The sequence below is a fragment of the Fukomys damarensis genome, unplaced genomic scaffold, assembly GCF_012274545.1.
Source record: "Fukomys damarensis isolate Sample0158 unplaced genomic scaffold, DMR_v1.0_HiC HiC_scaffold_13, whole genome shotgun sequence".
NCBI classification, from domain to species: domain Eukaryota; kingdom Metazoa; phylum Chordata; class Mammalia; order Rodentia; family Bathyergidae; genus Fukomys; species Fukomys damarensis.
Genome location: NW_022900925.1, coordinates 29,830,196 through 29,848,673, shown reverse-complemented (window position 1 = coordinate 29,848,673; position 18,478 = coordinate 29,830,196). Strand labels below are relative to the sequence as shown.

The 18,478-nt window shown below is 47.1% G+C and overlaps 1 protein-coding gene across 5 annotated transcripts in view; it reads left to right on the top strand.

Moving 5' to 3' along the window:
* The window catches only part of Hlf (HLF transcription factor, PAR bZIP family member), a 54,964-nt gene that overhangs the window by 1,536 nt on the left and 34,950 nt on the right, over window positions 1–18,478 (top strand). For 2 of the 5 annotated variants that reach the window (XM_033762969.1, XM_033762968.1), the window contains exons 1-2: window positions 7–14; window positions 1,383–1,718. In XM_033762969.1, coding sequence (XP_033618860.1) covers window positions 1,523–1,718 — 196 coding nt within the window. In that variant the 5' untranslated portion in view covers window positions 7–14; window positions 1,383–1,522. Of the gene's footprint in view, window positions 1–6; window positions 15–401; window positions 577–1,362; window positions 1,719–18,478 lie in introns of those variants that run through there. The other 3 variants (XM_033762966.1, XM_033762967.1, XM_033762970.1) reach the window with 3 other exon arrangements.

Genomic DNA, 18,478 nt, shown 5'->3' with positions numbered 1-18,478 from the left:
GGAGCCCTTTCTTGGTAAGTCCCAGACCTTCCCTGCCTAACCTGGGCTGTGGCGGGAGGGGAGGGGTTGGGAGCCCAAGCAGGGCACGGAGCCGAACCCGCACGCGTTCGCCACTTGGGCACTTTGGTGCGTTGGTATCAACCGTGATGTTTCCAAATCAAGCGGCCTTTGCATAGTGTTAAGAGATGATTTGGCTACAGATAGCTCGGGAGTATTCCCTTCTCTCCTAGAAGTGGACAACCTGTTGCGTGGCAAGAGTTGGGGGGTTTGGTTGCGTTCTGCAGAGCCGAACCCCCACGCCCCGGGGGCCTGGCGCTCGGGAGGAAGGGGCGACCGGCGGACTCGGAGGCTGTGGGTGTTGCAAGTCAGATTCTCAGATGAAACTGCACAGGGTTAGTTTGGATGGATGGCGGTGGAGGCTGTTCCTCCGAGGAACAAACTCTGAAGCAAATCCCTTAATCCCAGATTCCACCCACGCCCCAGTACTAGAATTGGCAAAAGGCACAGCGCCTGTTACAGCCCTAAGCTGGTGAGCGGTGTTTCCAGGTAGGACATAGCTGCGTGCTTCCGTCATAGGTATGTAGAATAAATAATTGACCTTTCCCGGGAGCCCTGCTTTGGACAGGCTGCATGGATGTATGCTGTTTTGTGAATTGGCTACTATTTAGGTGTTTGGGGAGGAGAAAGGAGAAAACACTTTCCGTTTATTTACTGCTTTTGTAAAAGAGACACTGTGCCCCGGTGGCTTTCAAAGCAAATACATATGGTTCAGATAGTTCTCAGTTTTCTTCTCTGGTTCCTCAGAGCCTCCATGTCTTCCTTGGGAATGGGGATAATTGCTTTTCTTGCATGCTTACTGTGATATTTTTGAGATGATATATGAAGAATCGGGCATATATTAGGCACTCAATACACGGTATTAACGAAGGGTGGAGAGTCCTTGCCTTCCCAAGATTAAGGGTCTCCCTGGTTTTATAAATCCGAAGGATCTCATATTGTTACTGTGATACATTTCTGGAACGTGAAGCAAACCTGGTTATTGGTGGTTTTCTGGAAATGGCAGTTGTATGTGATCTTAGGTGATATTTTCCCACTGTCGATTTAAATTGCTTAGCTCCTCAAATAATGCCCTGAAGATTGTTCTCTTGTTTTGATCCTTGTCCTGCCCCATGGACTGGCGCTTTCTTTCCAAAGTCAATAGGAAGATGTTGAAAACCAGGCAAAGATCCATGTCCTGCCTAAACTTCCCCTCACATCACACAAGACGGCAGCTGCAGAACCTGGTGCCTGGGCGAAGTAGTTTTGTAACAGAGGCCAGCAAGGGTGATAAGAAAGCCCCACTTTTTCTTTCTTTCTTAATCCAGCTTTCCGTTCTTCTGCAGCATTTAGCAAAGATAAAGACAAGGAGAAGAAGCTGGACGATGAGAGTAACAGCCCGACGATCCCCCAGTCGGCATTCTTGGGGCCCACCTTATGGGACAAAACCCTTCCCTATGACGGAGATACTTTCCAGTTGGAGTACATGGACCTGGAGGAGTTTCTGTCGGAAAATGGCATTCCCCCCAGCCCGTCCCAGCACGACCACAGCCCCCACCCGCCCAGCCTGCAGCCGGCCGCCTCGGCTGCCCCCTCGGTCATGGACCTCAGCAGCAGGGCCTCTGCACCCCTGCACCCTGGCATCCCGTCTCCAAACTGTATGCAGAGCCCCATCAGACCAGGTAAACTCCCTAGGGCTGAGAGGGAAGAGGAAGCGGGGACTGGGCGTGCGGGGCAGCGGGGCTGGTGTAACCGTCCGGACCCTTGGGAGGTTTCAGTGTGCATTCCACTCACCCCCAGGGCGGTCTCCCACTTCGCACACATCTGTACGTCTCACTGGGAGAGTCGGGTCCACGCAGACTCTGTGCCTCTAGCCCTAGAAACTCGTGTGAGTTTTCAGGTCTGGGTGGGAGCCCAGGAGTGCATGTGAAACGGCTCCCTTTACGATTTCCTACAGCTGCTCCAAGAACTGTAGTTTAAGATACACCGCCCACCTGACAGCTCATGATTTGGATCATTTAAGCCTGTATCTCATCTCCTAGCCCTCTTCTTTTTTCACCTGATAGGTAGAGGCTAAGATCTTGCTGGATGATTTGGGTAGATTTTCTGTAAGGTTTAGTTTACCTACTTTCACTCTTCTCTGGCCTGAAAGGGAAGAAAGGAGAGTAGGCATGGGGGGTAGATAATTTCTTCATCTTGTTTTGTCGTTAAAAACTAGAAGCTAAAGGCAGGCTCTCATATTAGCTTAGGAGGCTTGGCCTCCTCCTCAGTACCAGACACCCCTTCTCTCTCTCTCTCTCTCTCTCTCTCTCATATATTACTGTTCCTATCATCCAAATCGTGCTTATCTTTTGTTGTCATTTTCATACCTAATCCCCCTTCAGCACAGCCCGCAGGGCTACAAAATCAGCTATAGCCGATGCTGAAATGATATCCAGAAACATCATCTGAAGAGGCGAGTAGGTAAAAACCCATCGCTAAATGCTCGGAGCCGCTCTGGATCCATGTCTTTAGCACCCCAGAGTGCAAGATGAGCCCAAAGAAAGATCATTCCTTATGCACAGGAAGCCAGGGACAAAGGCGCAGCCTGAGAGACTGCCAGGAAGGTCACAGAGCGCAGGGGCCATCACTTCGGGGAAGGACAGCAGGACAAAGCGACACTTGTCTCAGAGGTGGTTACTCAACTCTGTGTCCTCGGCTCACGCAGAAATTTCTGTGACACACAGAACGAGGAGATTTAAACAGGAGGAAATACAATAAAGGAGGAAGCGAGTACCCCTGACTCCATGCGTGAGGAGTGCAGTTAAAGTTCACCCTTTCAGATGGCTCTGGGCTTTCAGACCTCTCTCATCTCTTCCCCAAAGCACGCGGGTGGTAACTCACAGGCTCACATGGGCCGAAGGCCTGCCCTGTAGCCACTCCTGGAGAAACCGAGCAGTGTCCCTGCTTCAGGGAACATTTAGTGCCATTGTCCCTACTTTCTCCGCGTGAACAGACAGCCACCAAAAGGCCTGACCCTTCCAAGTAGGAGCACAGCTGGCGGGGAGGGCAGGGAGGCGGCAGATCTCCCGTGGGCTTTGCAGGGAGGCTTCTGCCCCTTCCTCGCTTCGTGGCTTTGGACGATGACACTCTCCTTTCTTGGAGCCCTGGCTGCCCTTTGTGTAGAGGGCATGGGTCTGTTTGGTGAGATTACTGTGAAGATGAGAATCAGTACCTCTCCAGGGTTGGAGCGGTACTACTGGCTGTTCTCCTGTCGGAGGAAGATGTGGGCTGTTGTTCGATCTGTCTCAACTTCCATCATTTATTTCAGTCCTCTTCTTCTGAAATACCTTCCTAAAGTGTTTATGTACCTTGTATAACTTTCCTCTGCAGGCAAATATAAAGGCAACGTTTTGCCTAATAGTGGATTGGGGTGTTCCCACTGACAGTTAAAAAAAAAAAAATCAGGATTTTGGAATTTGAGATTTAAGTGGTTTGTCACGGTTCCCGGGAGTCTGCATTGCTCTGTAACTCTCAGAACTTTGGGGTGCCCCTGTCAGAGTTGGAGTCCATGGCAAAGGACTCCTTTTGTTATGGCGGCAGGCATAACACTGAGAAGACACCGAGGGTCTGGAAATAAGGTCTTTATTTAAACGACTTCTTTTGCCTGTAATCCCAGTACTCTTAAGAGCCGAGGCAGGAGGATTTCAAGTTCAAGCCCAATCTGGGAGACTCAGTAACTTAGCAAGACCCCATCTCAGAATTTTTTTAAAAGAAATTGTTTAATACCGAATAGCTTCTCTGGTGTGAAAAACTAAAATAGTACTGAAGATCCTAACGGGACAATTAGCAACGTGAAATAGGAAGAAAAGGACCAAAGGTGTAGGGACAGTGAGAAGGCTAGGGAAAGGGGAGCAAGGGAAAAGGAAAAAAATTGAGAAAATGTAAAAATGGTATTAAAGTGTTTGAGGGTGGGGAGGGGAGGAGGGGGTGAGGGGGGGGTGGGGACAAGGGGAAAAATTGTTTAAAAGATCTGAGAATATAGTTCAGTATAAAAGCCCTTGTTCAAACACTAATATAATAATAATAATAATTAATAATGATAATGGAAATAATTTTCTTCTTTGAGTTGAAAACTCATTGTGCTAACAGAAAAGAAAAACTGGTAAAGCTCCTCTTTAATTGCCGTACAGATAAAAATCTCCCCCTGCTCTTCGTATAATGTTGATCATTGTAGAGATTATGAGGTAAGATGAAAGCCTGGGGCTGTGGGCTTGATGGATGTATACTGCAAGAGAAACTGGAAAAGGAGGAAGTCCTTGATTATTCTGTGTAACTCACAGGAGTGACCAGAATAGAAGCACCAAGTGAATCTTGAGGAAAATAAGTCCTCAGAAGGGAACATCACAAATGTAGCCTTGAACATTCTGGGAATTGCATAATTTCAGTCTCCACTGGGATTTCTCAACCTGGGCTGTGTTACTGGGTAAGTCCTATAGGATGCTGTTATTGTAGGGTATTTAATGACATCCTTACCTGTACCTCCTAGGAGACCTGCCCCCCAGCTGTGACAAGTTAAAAAAAAAAAAAAAGTCTCACACTCCTAAAATGTGCCCTGGGAATAAAATCTTTGCCAGTTGAGAAGCAGTGGTCGGTACCTTCAACTTGAATGGGAAAAACCAATATTGAATTCCAGGGTCCTGTTGTACCAATGGATGCTTTTTTACTTCTTGTAAAACTTTATGCAAAACTTTTACACAGGTCAAGAGACATCAGTTTGCTGAAAAGAAATAGTATATTAGGGGCCGGGGATTTAGCTCAGTGGTTCCTCCACCTGCCTTGCAAACACCAAGGACTCAAGTTTGATCCCTGGTACAAAAAGAAAGAAAGAAAAAGAAATAGTATATTAATGAGCATCCTCGTGCACTTTTAGCTGATAGAACTATGCCATCGATCTAATCAAGAGGTAATGGTAGAGTGAGTCACCCAATACTGATTTTCAGTTGTTCCCATCTTTGAGTTGTGCTCGGTAGCATTGTGTTGTTAGTGCTGGTTGAAAGGAAATGAAGCCAGAAATTGACAAACTATGCATTATGAAGTCTGCCTACTTCAAGGGTGTGTTGGAATGACAAGGTGAACGTGCTGGTGAATTCTCCACAAACTATTCACCAGGATTACCCTCTTTCCTATCGTGTGCATCTCAAACCGGTTCCTCTGCCTAGCTCCCTTCATCAGAGAATAAAGTCAAATGTCCAGAGAAATACCCGTGGAGAAATACTCCTGGGACCCTGTGGAAAGCTGATGTGATCATGGCATGATTGCCAGGATTTCGGGGCTACCCTCTCCACGAAGGGGAGAGTGGGGGCCCCCAACGCTGTAGCTACCTGCCGGCTTCGCGGTGTCCGAGGTGGAGTATTCTAGCTGTTCCCAGACCAGCAGGGATGGCGGGAGTGGTTCTGAAGGTTGTGTGTTTCCATTTCAGATGGTATCCGAGGTGGTACGTGGGGGTGCCCTCCTGGAGGTATGTGCTAGGTACTGGGAAAAAATAAGAATCTGTTTGCCCTGTGAATTGAGCAGTTGGTTTAAGGACAGCTGTCCCTTTAGGGAAAGTCATCTCTAGCAGACAAAGGCAGAGCTATTTTTAAACCCTATGCCTGTAAAGCTAGATTTGAAACCGACTCCTCTGGTGGTTTTGCTCACTTTTAGGCCTGTATTCAGCTAAGACTGAAGAAGGTTCTCTTTCGAGTTCTAAGCACAGAACAGGCTGGCGAGAGGCAAGTGAGAGCCCTTCCCCGGTGGTGGTCGTGTGTGGGAAGAGCAGTTGTTAGCGGTAGCGGGAGAGAAGGGGCTGGGGAGAGCGCGCTGGACCTTTGCAGAGTGGTGTTTATGTTCCCTTGCTGCCAGCTGCTCCTTGTGACAAGGTTTGGCAGTGGGAGGCAAATGCTGTGAGTGAGGTCGCTGTGATGATGGAGGGGAGCTCTGAGCTGGCGCCTGGGGGATTATACAGGGTCCTCCTGAGGCAAGAAGGTCCTCTTCCCTTTCCTGAAGTCATGAGAGGAAGCGCCTCTGAAGGGCGTGCAGGCCACAAACTCCCATCCAGCAAACAGACAGTAGCGTGGGGGTGCCCTGAGTGACAGCTGCCGTACATTGCCCCTCATAGATCGTGGAAGTGCTTCTCATTCATCAGAATCACGGCGTCACCGGAGGGAAGGAGACCACTCTGTTCCGGAGGTAGCAGACTGTTCCTCTCCACAGGCCCCATAGAGGACAGGCTTGCCCTGTTCTCTTGGCTTTGCGGCGTTGCTGACAGACACAGCATAGCTGGAGACTGATCTCCTGTAGCGAGAGGCACTGGGGATAGCTAAAGAAATCAAGGCAACTTGGTGGGTAGGAGTGTAGGCCTGGACTTGGGGCTAGGGTTCTCATCCTGGACTGGCCATTGGCTCACCGTGCAGCTTGACCTCTTCAAGCCTTAAGTTTACTCATCAGTAGAGTAGAGATTATAGTCTGCCCAGCGGGGAGTTAGCAGAGCTAATGAAGATGACACACAGCAAAGCATGTCACTGTGGCAAAGCAGATGCTGGGCGCCCGGGTGAAGGCGGTGGCATGAAAACAGGGAAGAGCATATCTGGTTCCCAGCTCTCACACCCCATTTAGGGATCTATTCATCCAGTCCTCTTTACTCTGCAAAAATAGGACATGCTTTTTTTTTTTTTCCCAGCATGCCCCGCACTTACTGTGCACAGCCTGGCCCTTCTCACCTTCTGGGTTAGGGCAAGTCACTTCCTCAATGTTAGTCCCCAACACTGATTCTCAGTGAGTAGCTACTGTTCTGTGAGTGTGGAAACGGCTGCCCTCCTGGTGCCCAGTCCCCCCGCCCCAGCTCCCGTGGGAGGCTTGACAACCCTGGCTGGCTGCCTGCAGGACCGTGTGCTCCAGGCACGTGGCTGTGCCCTGTGGAGCCTGCCTAACTCTGGGTGGTGTGCTGGCTTGCCTCCCCCCACTCGCCTCCTCCCTCTTACTTCTCTTCCCTGGAGAACTACAGCAAGTGCCAGTGAGCGCTTGTAATCCTGACCCTGGCAGGAGAAAGCTGAGCTCCGGAGAGCACTTGATAGACCAGGGAAACCTGTTCTGTGCAGCCTCCGAGCCAGACCCCAAGCCTGGCCCTCGCTCCTGCCTCTCTGCCCAGAGGTCCTGTCTTCTCTGCCCTGCTGCGGTGGGCAGCATTCCTGGAGGCTGGCGCCTGCCAAGGGTCTTGGCAGAGTCTTTCTGGTTCAGCACTGTGCCTACCAGACTAGAAAAACAGCAATAGGCAGACAGAAGGCGGTGGAAGAGAAGGAAAGGTGGGGGAGCTGGGGTGAAAAAAAGCCTTGATAACATCCTAATGCAGAGAGCCAGAGGGTGAGAAGACAGCAGTGATTTATTAGATTTCTCAGAACCTCTCTTCCAACCAGCACTAAACACTTATGCGGGAGTCATTTTTTATGTCTCAGCAGTAAAAAGTAAAGCAGAGGTTAGAAGGAGGATAATAAGGGAAGTAATAAGATGGGGGGGTGAAATAAAACACATTAAGAGGGTGACAGAGAGGTACAGGGTCTGTGTTTGATTTTGTAATGGGAGTGGTTGAGGACACTGGTTACCTTTAGTTTTTCTCATTTGTTATACCTGGCACTTCGCCAGCAGCTGTCTTGAACGGAAGCCATAGAGCCATTGTTTTGCCCAAGATGTAGTCACCTTCTGGCTCACCCCTCACCATGTCCATCTCCATACCCCGTGTTCAAGACAGGCAACGTGGCACTGTTTTACAGAGCACAGGATCCCATAAACGTGGGGGTAAATTTGGACTCGGCCACTTCTGGGCTTGTCCATGATCCTGGGCACATCATTTCTGCGAAGGAGCTTTTGGTTTCCCACTTGGACTCTGGAATGGTCATTGGATCTCCTCCACCATGAGCTGGTGCGTGCAGGGCATTGACACAGCGCTTGGCACATGGTAACTTCCGGGGAGCTGCTTGTGCTCCGAGAAGCAGCCTCAAAACCACTGATTGTCCCATCTCACAGAGGACCTAGTGTGGGCCTCAGAGAAAGCCTTGATCCTTTTCTCTTCCTGGCTGACTCAGGACTTTGTTCAGGAAATTTGGGATTCTCTTCTGCTTGTGCTTTTCTACCTACTGTTGCTTCTACCTACTTCTCTTAGTCTCTGAGCTTTAGGTGACCTTGGGTAGCTGTCACCTTCCTGATTTCTCCTTAGATTAAAAAATCGAACAAAATGTATTTCAAAAAGAGTTTTTGTATAGATTTTTTTCCATGTCATATCTGCTAGTAATCAATCTGTGTTACTATTGACTTTTCAGTAGTACGTATTAGTAGTTATAATCGGAGGCAATGTAATGACCTCAGAAGTGAGGAAACCACGAAGGCAGGCTATGGTGTTAGAAAAGGAAAAGCGTTTAGTTCATGCTCCTGCTTTCAAATAAGACTTTTCATAATCAAGACTCCAGAGGAACAGTTCTTCTGCCCTCAACTTGTCCTTGCTGAACCTTCATCATCTGATCTGCAAAGAGACGCCCTTGCTGTGTTCATGTGATCTTTCCCTGGCTGATGGGCAAGAAGGGTCCATCATGGCACCCGGCTCATAGTGGAGCAGCCTTTCCCACAAGGCAGTTCGGCTCCTTTTCCCTCGTAAATGACTCAGGCTAGAATGTAACAGAGAGGAGGCTGTGGGAGGCAAAGAGCAATATGGATGACTCCAGAAATAGCATCAGTTTGTGCTCTGCACACCGTGGGGAAGACAGACGAGGGTATGATTTGGCTGCTGGTCTTGGGGATGGCCGCTGAAGGGGGAAGTTAGAACTTGAAGACAAAGTGACAAGTGTTAAGATAGACCAGCACGATCTCAGTGCCAAGGAAAAGGTATCTATGTAGAGGCCTCCAATATCTGATGCAGAAAGAAGAGAGGGGCCGCTGGGGGGAAGTTAGAACTTGAAGACAAAGTGACAAGTGTTAAGATAGACCAGCACGATCTCAGTGCCAAGGAAAAGGTATCTATGTAGAGGCCTCCAATATCTGATGCAGAAAGAAGAGTGAAAGGTGAACCAAAAACAGTTAGTAAGGTATTTAAAAATAAACTATAAAGTGGTGCGGATCATAAAAGCTTCCAGGCCTCATGGGAAAGCAGCCATTGCACAGGGCTGGAATGACTGTAGCTGGCTTCCTCAAGAGCTGGGCCTTGTATTGGGGCTCAGAACGAGAGCAAGAATGGGGAGTGGGCGGGGGGGCTGTAAGATGCAGGGGCAGGAGCGCCCACGTGGTGTTTAGGTGGTGTGGGACACCTTGAATTCGGCTGGTGCAGAAATTCCTATGAAGGAGGCAGGGAAACACGTGGGAGTGGTTGGTACCAGGCGCTGAACTTTGCCTTGTAGACAGTAGGGAGCCAGGGAAGGTTTTTGAGCAGGAAAGTGGCATGTGGGCATTGCCCCTTGGGTTCAAGGTTGCATTTGAAACATTTTTAGAAACTTGACAATACTTTCCTCTGGCAAGCCAGGATTTCCTTATTTTCATTATTTTGAAAATAAATACTCTCCCCTGAACATCAGCCTTTCAAAACATGATGTTCTAATGATCTAAATGAAGTAATTCTAAAACACAGGGTTTAGGTTTCACTTGTAAAGCCCATAATTTTGGTGATGGGGGGAGACGATCTTTGGCAAGAAAAGAGTTTGAGGGATTTGAATGGTTCGGAATTTAAAAGTCCAAAAGCAGGGCTGGTCTCCTGGGAGTAAAAAAATAGATTTTAATAAACTCAACCCATTAACATTCATTGCTTTTAAATGCCTCTATTTTATACAGCCTGCTAGGTTTGCAAACAAGTATATTGAACCAATTTTTATGAGTGTGTGTGTGTGTGTGCGTGTGTGCACACGCATTCTGTTCATGCACATACTTGTGTGGGTGGGGCGGGGAATTATTGCCTCACTGATCCAAACAGTACTTGATGATAAAAGATTACCTGCAGTAGTAATATCAAGCTAAAAATACTTACCCAAGTTTCTTGCCAGCTTATTAATTTTACTCCTGAGAGACAAAGGAATCATTATTGCAGTTTTGCATGCTGAAGTCCTGACCTTGTATCTGTGGCTCCCTTCTTCTCTGAAACCAGAATGTGTGTGTGCGCATGTGCATGCCTGCATGTGCATGTGTGTGTATGTGCGTGTGTGTGTGTGTGTGTGTGTGTGTGTGATACTGGGAGTGCTGCTAGAGGAGGTTTGTGGGAGTGGACCGGGAGGGGCAGTTGTGCCAAATGGTGAACATACATGAAGTGACTTGTCCAGGTCCCCCTCTTGTACCAAGCCAGCCTTACGGAGACTGGAAGAATTGCCGTAACCCAAACCAGTTTGCTTAAATGCAAAACAATAGGCAGTGTGTGCAGTTTCACCTCCAGCTACATGCAGCAGATAATTACAGGGACGTTGGCAGAGTCGCTCGTCTGCTGGGGAAGAAGCTGTACAGTATGTGTATCTGTTACAGTGGCATCTGGTGGATACATATTCCATGACTGTACGTGAAAATCCCTAAGATGTTTGTTTTCCTTCTTTTCTGACTTTAACCACTATCATTCCTGTCATAACTCACTACCTATCCAGGCCCATGTTTCTCTCCTGAAAAATGACACAACTCCACTGTTGCACTGCGTTCCTAAAAGTTTTGTTTTTAGAAGCTTAATCTGGGATTATTTTTATTATTACTAATGATCGTTGGGAGAATGCTTAGGAATTTGGGGTCTTATAATGAGGCATGGCTCGTGGTTAATTAGCCCCCCTTGGCTCTCCAATCTTGCCTGGAAGACCCCAGATTCCTAAAAACAATGAGTGCATGCTACAGAAAGATGCTTGAGGGAGCTACAACATTAAATCATCTGTGACAAAATGTTCTCTCGGAAAGTGGAACTGCATAAATGGATTGGCAGAAATAAAAGCTTTGGCAGAAACTCTTTGAGTGGGGAAGAGCAGTGCTCTCTTTTCTAATTAGCTCTGGGTCTGCTCCGGTGTTTTTAACTGAGGAATCCAAGCAAGGACAGTGGAGTGGGAAACACTCAGGCCTGCACTGCAACAGTTTCTGCTCTGAGTGGAAAGAGTTAAGTATGCCGTCCACTCAGGCACACTGAATGCTCCTTGAGCTGAACCAAGTGGGAAAGGCAAAGGTTTGTTGGGGGAAGGATGCTACTGGGTCCTGCCCAATGGGAATCCGTGCATAAACCAGATGAACAAGATCATCTAGGTACACAGTAATCAGATTACATAGAACAGAGATCGCAGTACTGCAAGGTAGAAAGGTTCTTTTAAATGTATTGGCAAATGAGGTCCTTCTGCCTTGGTTTGTGCAGAAGTTTTCATTCACCTTAGGGTAGATTCATCATGATGAGCTTAGTATCCCTGAAGAAGACCACACGGTTACTGCCAGAGAGAACTACAACAGTAGGAAGGGGATCTTAGATCCCACTGAATAGTAAGGCTTCTAAAAGGCCAGTAGCCACTGAGAGATTTACAGGGGAAAGAATAGATAATACAAAATGTGAAGATAGAAATAAAGCCTCGATAAGGGTAAGAAAGGATAAATTTGCAGAACTGACTTCATAAGAATTTCATAGAATTCACTTCCTTAAAATTGATTTCTGTAGACACTTTCCCACAAGAGCCTTGTCTTGTCTCCTCCTAGAATCACAAGTATATTTATTTCAACTGGCCAGTAGCACATGACTGATTTTTAAAATAATATTTAGATCATGTCAGAAAAAGAAGTTGTTATTTAGCTTATAAATGAAATTTACCCAAACGTAGTAGGTCAGTGAGTGGTATTCAGTTATTGAATTTCTCAGAAGTATGAAAGTAGATGACAGCAAGATTTAGTGTTACATAAACTGATGTCAAGAAGCATTTTGGGCCTCCTATATTCTTCTTTTTTTTTTTTCCCCTTTTATTGACTCTTCAGCTTGCCTGGCAGTAACATTGCATTGATTTAGATTTTATGATTCTTTGATCCTGAATTGATTGGTTTATATTCTTTGTTCTCTTAATAAGCAAAGATATTACCACATGGACTAATTGTGCAAACACGATTTGGGGAGGCATATTTAACTTACTTGGGTACACAGTCATCTTTGAAGACGTTAACTGTATTTATATAAATTGATGGTTCTTAACTATAAGTATAGATCAATAAATAAGAAAAGAATTTTCTGTTCTTCAGGTGTTTCCATAATTCAAATTAGCATTCCCACCAAGATGTTACAGTGTATCTTTGAATGCCTTCTGGCCTTGCCTGAAATTTTCATATTTCAAGTTAAATTTGCATGGGTGTATATGGAAAGCAAAAGAGCAATTTTGTGCATGTATCTGTCATCAGAGAGGATGTCAGAAACCAGTCCCCACAGATGGTAATTTTCTTTTGAAATTTAGTAATGAAGTAACTGTCGATCAGAGCAGTTCCTCAGCCTCTCTCTTCTCCTCATGGGCAGGCAGCAAAACGTGGTGGTTAAACTTCATCCTTGGTTTAAGTCCTGTCTGTGCCGCTTCCCAGTGGGGTAATGCCCTGCCTCTGTTTCCTGTGCTGTCGGAGGGTGATTTCCTTACACACTTTCCCGTGGGAGGAGGCTCTCTGGGAGAGGAAATGAGGTGATAGGCAGAGAGTGCCCACAGCCGAACTCCATATGTAAGTAAGTGGCTTTTGCACTTGCACTTGTATTCTGTGATTACCATGTCTCCTCCCACCTCCTCACACACCTTGTGCTGCAGCGTTGGTGCCCTCGAAACTGCCCACACCTTTTGAGCCAGTGTAGGGAAGAAGGGATCATAAAAAGCACGAAGAGGCAGAGCAGGTGAGCATGGTGTGTGTTTACACCTGTGGGGAGGTGCACCCCACCTCGCAGCCCCATCCAGGTCCGTGAGAACGTCCCAGTGACTGCTTGGCTAGGCCAGGCCTCTCACCGACAGATGCTTCGTGGGCCAGGACGGTGTCTTGCATCTCCACACCCTACTGACCTCTGCTGCTGTGCCCCAGAGAACTTGAGTGGGCAGGAGTGAAAGGAGCTCTTATCCTTTTCTTTTTATGCTCTCGTCTCTCCAGCATGCTGTAAGACTGGTGCCTTGAGTTTGTTCTGTTGTCTTTTCCGGGACACCTCTGGGTCACAAAGGCAAGAACCGGTTGCTCCCCAGTTGTTGGACATGGTGTTCGAGTGAGGAGAAGCAGGATGGTGGAACCCCAGTACTGAGAGAGCCCACGGACTTCTGCTCCTCCTCCTGGGGGCCTCTCAAGTGTTCTGGCTGCAGAAGTGGCGGGGGTGCTCAGCCAGGAAAACCCGCACCCTTCTGCTGATGCGGATTGGGAATGTGAAGACAGTGAGGAAACAAAAGGGAAAGAATCGAAAGAGATGTGTAAACATGATTTTACATGAGGGAGACAACTGGAAGTTGATTGATTTTAGAAGTGGGATTAACCTAATGTGACCTTGCTTCTCATCCAGTTTAGAGGTGTGGGGTTCTTGGCGTGAGTCTTGAAACAGTATGTTGTGTGTCGTGCTTAAGGGTGTGGTAGGATAAAGCTATTAAAGGTACCACAGTCTTAAAGGATTACAAAGTACCTCAGAATCAAAGTAGGCAAGATTTTCCCCTCTTGAGAGGAATGTTTAATTCCAGCAAAAGCTCCCTCAGCACATTTTCATATCCTGTCAGTACCCCTGAGCTGCCTTTTATAAAAGAGTGGGCACAGTGCTCCTGAGTTTAAGCCCACTAAATGTAATATGAAATCATAGCAATACCCATGAGGTAGTTAAGCCAAAGTGGTTGTAAGTACTTAATGTAAGAGGTTGTAGAGAATCTACTCATATTAGAAATGATAGTGGGTCCTGGAATTTAGTCTGTTCCTAAGAGGTTTGAGTGTTGTAGTTACGTTGCCAAAATGTGCTTGCTTGCTTGTTTGCTTACTTGCTTGCTTTTTTTTTTTTTTTTTTTTTTTTTTTTTCCCCCCCTTCCTTTTTTTTTTTTTTTTTTTTTTTTTCTCTACCAGCCCTTCCATTCTGACTACAGTCAGTTTAAAAATAAATTTGGGCATATCTCAGTGGCCAGAAACCATGGAGATCAAGATGAAGTCATTGTCAAGGCAAAAATAATGAGCTCTGATAAAGATATTCAGAGAAACACAGATCTAATAGCATTAGTGCATCCCTGTTGGACCCTGTAGTAAGCAAGCTAAATTGGATTTGAGATCAGAACTCTAGGAAGCCATAAAACTTTGAGCAAATGATGTGAACTCTGCATTCCATCTCCTCCAGAAATGATGGCTTATTTTACAAGATTGTCATGAAGGTTAAATTCCATCAAACATGCTGTCAGAGGAAGTAGCCGGGGCCTGTGCCTACACAGAGTTTCAGCTCAGGGAGTTTCAATTCAGAGGCAGAGTCTTGCACCTAAAGATCACTTTCTAAAATGTATTTGTAGTTCATACCTTTCTAGTTTCACCTCTAGGTTTCTGAATTGCTGGGCTTGGTCTGGCTAACTCGGTGATACTTGTTTGGCTATGTGAAGAGGTCTAATGTATGCCCCCAACCGGCACTGTTCGTTAGAAATAGAACCCTAAGTTAACAACCTCTTTGGGTTATACTTCTTTATTTTTAAGATGGAAATAATGTACATCCTTCTTATGTACAAGTATGTCACAAATACTGTACAAAATAGCCACGTAGGACATTGACTGAAAAAAAATAAAAGTCAAAGTCCAAATTGGGTTAGTATTATTGTTTCCCTTGGGTTTTACATGGCAAGATAGGAAAACATGTAGCAACAACTTCAAAGGCAGGCTAGTCACCAAGAGCACTGAACTTGGAGTCGGCCAATCTAAATTCTAGAACTAGCTTGTCAGAATTAGGGTGTGTGCCTTGGATAGGTCACCAACTCTCGCCAGGCCCCAGTTCTGTGATTCTGGACTCTGAGACTTACTGTGAGCTAGAAGGCTAATATTTAGGTTTTGGTACAAACATGTAAAGTCTCTTGCAGTCATGATGCTGCACCCAAGCCGAGAAGATGGATTAAGAATCTGTCATTCTGCCACTAAAAAAAAATGACACAGTTTAAAAATTAAAATTGAAAAAGCAAAAGACATTTGACACCTTTTGGGGGAAAAAAACCCCGGCAACATTAAAGCTAAAATGGTCTTAATTCTGAATGGGAACCACTGGCTACTCTGGTGTTCAGCATTCCAGCCCAACCCTGAAGGAAGTTATCTGCCTGAAATCAGTGCTCCCAGGGTTGGATCCATTAGCAGTAGTTTATTAGCCAGACAAAATATTACAAAGAAAATAGGAAAACCACAGCTATTCCACAGCCCACAGCTACCTATTTTGAGGGGCAGTGGCCAGATGTCTTTTGTCTGGATGGATTCAGGTTCATAGCATCAACTAAGGCAGTGGTTTTCATCACTCACCCCCTCCTCAGTAGATTAGTAGGTGCCTGGAACGTCATCTTGAATAGTGCTGAGGCTTGATGTATACCGTGTGGAAAGAGCTCTGTGATTAATTGGTGATGTCTGCTGTGAGTTGAGGTGGAGCAGTACTTGTGCCAGGTGTTTGCTGTCCTGCCAGAGTGGGTTGGGAAGATCCTTCAGTACTTGTCTCTCCTCTGGGCAGCAGATCAAGGACTTGGGCCAGTGTCGTTTCCGGTGTCCTGGAAAAGTGTTTTTCCAAGCCTCGGGCACGTTCTGTTTTACTTTCTGAGAGAGGCTTTTTCTGCTTAGCTTAACAGAGAGAATGAAAGAAAGGAAGGCTGTTGATTCTGTGCCTGGTCACAAGACAGGAACTGCAAGTTAGAAGGACACTGTACAACATGTAATTCCATGGACACCCTGTTCGGCATGGGGGTGGTGGCCCCTGCTCCAGCAAAGGCAACCGGCAACGCACAGGTCCTGGCCGACTCTGGCTGGACGTCCTGGCTGCAGACCCACAGTGAGTGAGCACTCACTGTACACTCCCGTCTACTTTGATCTTGACATTTAAAATAGAAGAGCTGCCCCCTTCTTTGAGGAAGAACTCCCCCCTTTGAAGAGGAATTTGCCAGTCCACACAGCATTGAGAGTAACTCTGTTCTCCTTGAAAACGGGACAGATCACCTGAGGTCCTGCTCTCTTCAGCTTTGGGATGTGCTTTATGTTTTTGTACTGTTGATCTGCTTTCCCGGTGGTATTTGAATGCTTCAGATAGCTTTTTCTGCAGAGAACAGTTGAGGGGGAGAGCAGTGCTTTCTGCCACTCTCCCAATGTGTTTCTCACAGCCAGCCAGATGTCTCTGAGCTCTCCCAGCCTCCTAACTTTAAACCTATAAATGATGTCAGTGGAATAATCATTGTCAACTTTTATTGGACACTCACTATGTGCTCCTTGGGATCCAGGTAGCTGTGTGACAAGGTGTGGACCAGAGAGTGTGTTGGTCAGTGGGGTGATGTGGGGGTTAAACATTGTCCAAGGATAATCTGCAAAGGAGGGCATGGGGATTGAACTGACTTCCTCTTCTTCTGCTGCTTCCTGTTGTTTCCAGTCACTGCACTTGAGCTCTGCATACCATTAACTTTCAATTATCCCAAGGCCGATTAGCCAGTTTTCAGATTAACCCAGGTGAAAGCTCACCTGGGCCTGGGCAGGGCTCATGCTGTCAGCTGCTCCTTCATGAGCTGGTTCTGGCTGCTTGCCTGGCCTGGGCTGGGCTGGGCTGCCGAGCCTGGGGGTTGAACTCCCACAGAGGAGAGGAACCAAGTAAGCAGCTTCTTCTGTGTCCTTCTGCTCCCTCCAACCAGAAATGCCCACTGGCCCTGAATGTTCTGCCCCCTCTGAACCCTCCAGGTTCAGAGCTCCTCTGGAGTCCTGTGACACCCCGGCTGCCTTCGAGCCCCGCCCGAGCCTCCACACTCCAAGTTCTGAAGTTCAAGTTGAACACAGGAATGGTGACTGAAATTCCTGGAGATTTAGAGATCTAATATGTTGAAGGAATCTCCCTTTCCTATCTCGGCCTGTAAATCTCCTCCCACCAAAAATGTACATGGACAGACCAAGCCACTGCACCGTGGATGCCTCCTGAGGTCAGTGGAGACCAAGGCCACGGGTTCCTCAGGATCCTGGCTTTCGCATGGACATTGCTTGGGTTGCCTGTGATTGTCTTCCATGGTTGCCCTGGTTCAGAGAGTTGACTGCGTTTGTCTGCATCCCCGTGGAGTGACAGAGTAGGCCTGCGTGCGCTTGCCACATCTAATGCCAGATCAGCTTCTTCACTACTTAATCTGGGGGTAAACTCTGGGCATGTTTGCTGCGGTCCCAGTTTGAGAGAGGTACCTTGGATCCCAAGCATGCTCTAGATTTTGAGAAAGTATCAGTTGAGAGCTTTGGTCTGTGAGCCACCCAGAAAGAGTGAACACTTGCACAGGATCTCGTTAGATAGAACGCCGTGCATCATTTTCATTGCTTATGCGGCATTCACCCCAGCACCTGACTTGGCTTTTCATCTCTGTGCTTTCCTCTTGCACTTGCCAGGTCTGCAGTGGCTTTCCTGGATGTAAGAGTGAGCCAGCACCTGCTGTCCCTTTCCAGCTAGGGCCCTGGGTTCCTCTGGGTCCTTCTCTGTGGCTCACATTTTCCCGGGGCTGCTGGTGTGTGTTTGTACAGTCTAGAGATCACATTTTATTAACACAAAGCAATCTGCTTGGGCTGCTTGGCTCTTGTAGTCACGTGGAGGGAAATGTGTTTCTTCGGTCCGCCAGCCTGCAACTCTCTGTGCAAAATACAGCAGAGAGCTGGGCACCAGGCCAAGCTTACATTTCACTTCGGAACACATTTTCGCATCACTCCTTGGCAGAACATCCTCGGCGGTGTCTATTTGGGGAGTAAGTTAGAAAAGTGTTGTTTCCCTCTTCTGAGTGTGGAGATAGGACCTGTAGAAAATGTTTTACTTATCCTCCACCTTCATCATTTTCAAAGAGCTCAGGTGTCAGGCCAATCCAGCTAAATGCAGCAGTGGTGCTTGAGAGCAGCCCCTTCCCTCCTAGAACTGTCCCTTTCCCTTGCAAAATCAGTAAACACAGCCAGGACCTCCTGGGACAGAGAAACTTAGGCCAGGGTAATAACATCAAAACCAAAGTCCTGGAACTCTTGGGTAAACGAGTTGCTCTCCCAGATAAAACAGCTTTGTTGTCCAAATCTTTCTTTCCAAAGATCTAAGACTTTTTGAATGTTGGGCCAGAGCCAGCCATTGAGGGCAGGAGCTTGAGGGAGCCTCCTGGAATGGCAAACAAACAAGTGTATCCTTCCACTTGATTTGCCCTTATGAGTCTATTTTTATCCGCCCCCCACTTGTACCGCACCGCTCTGTGGTACCCTGCCTTCTCCACCACATCTCACTTTTCTCGGGGACCAAGCTGGCTGTTTGGCCTCC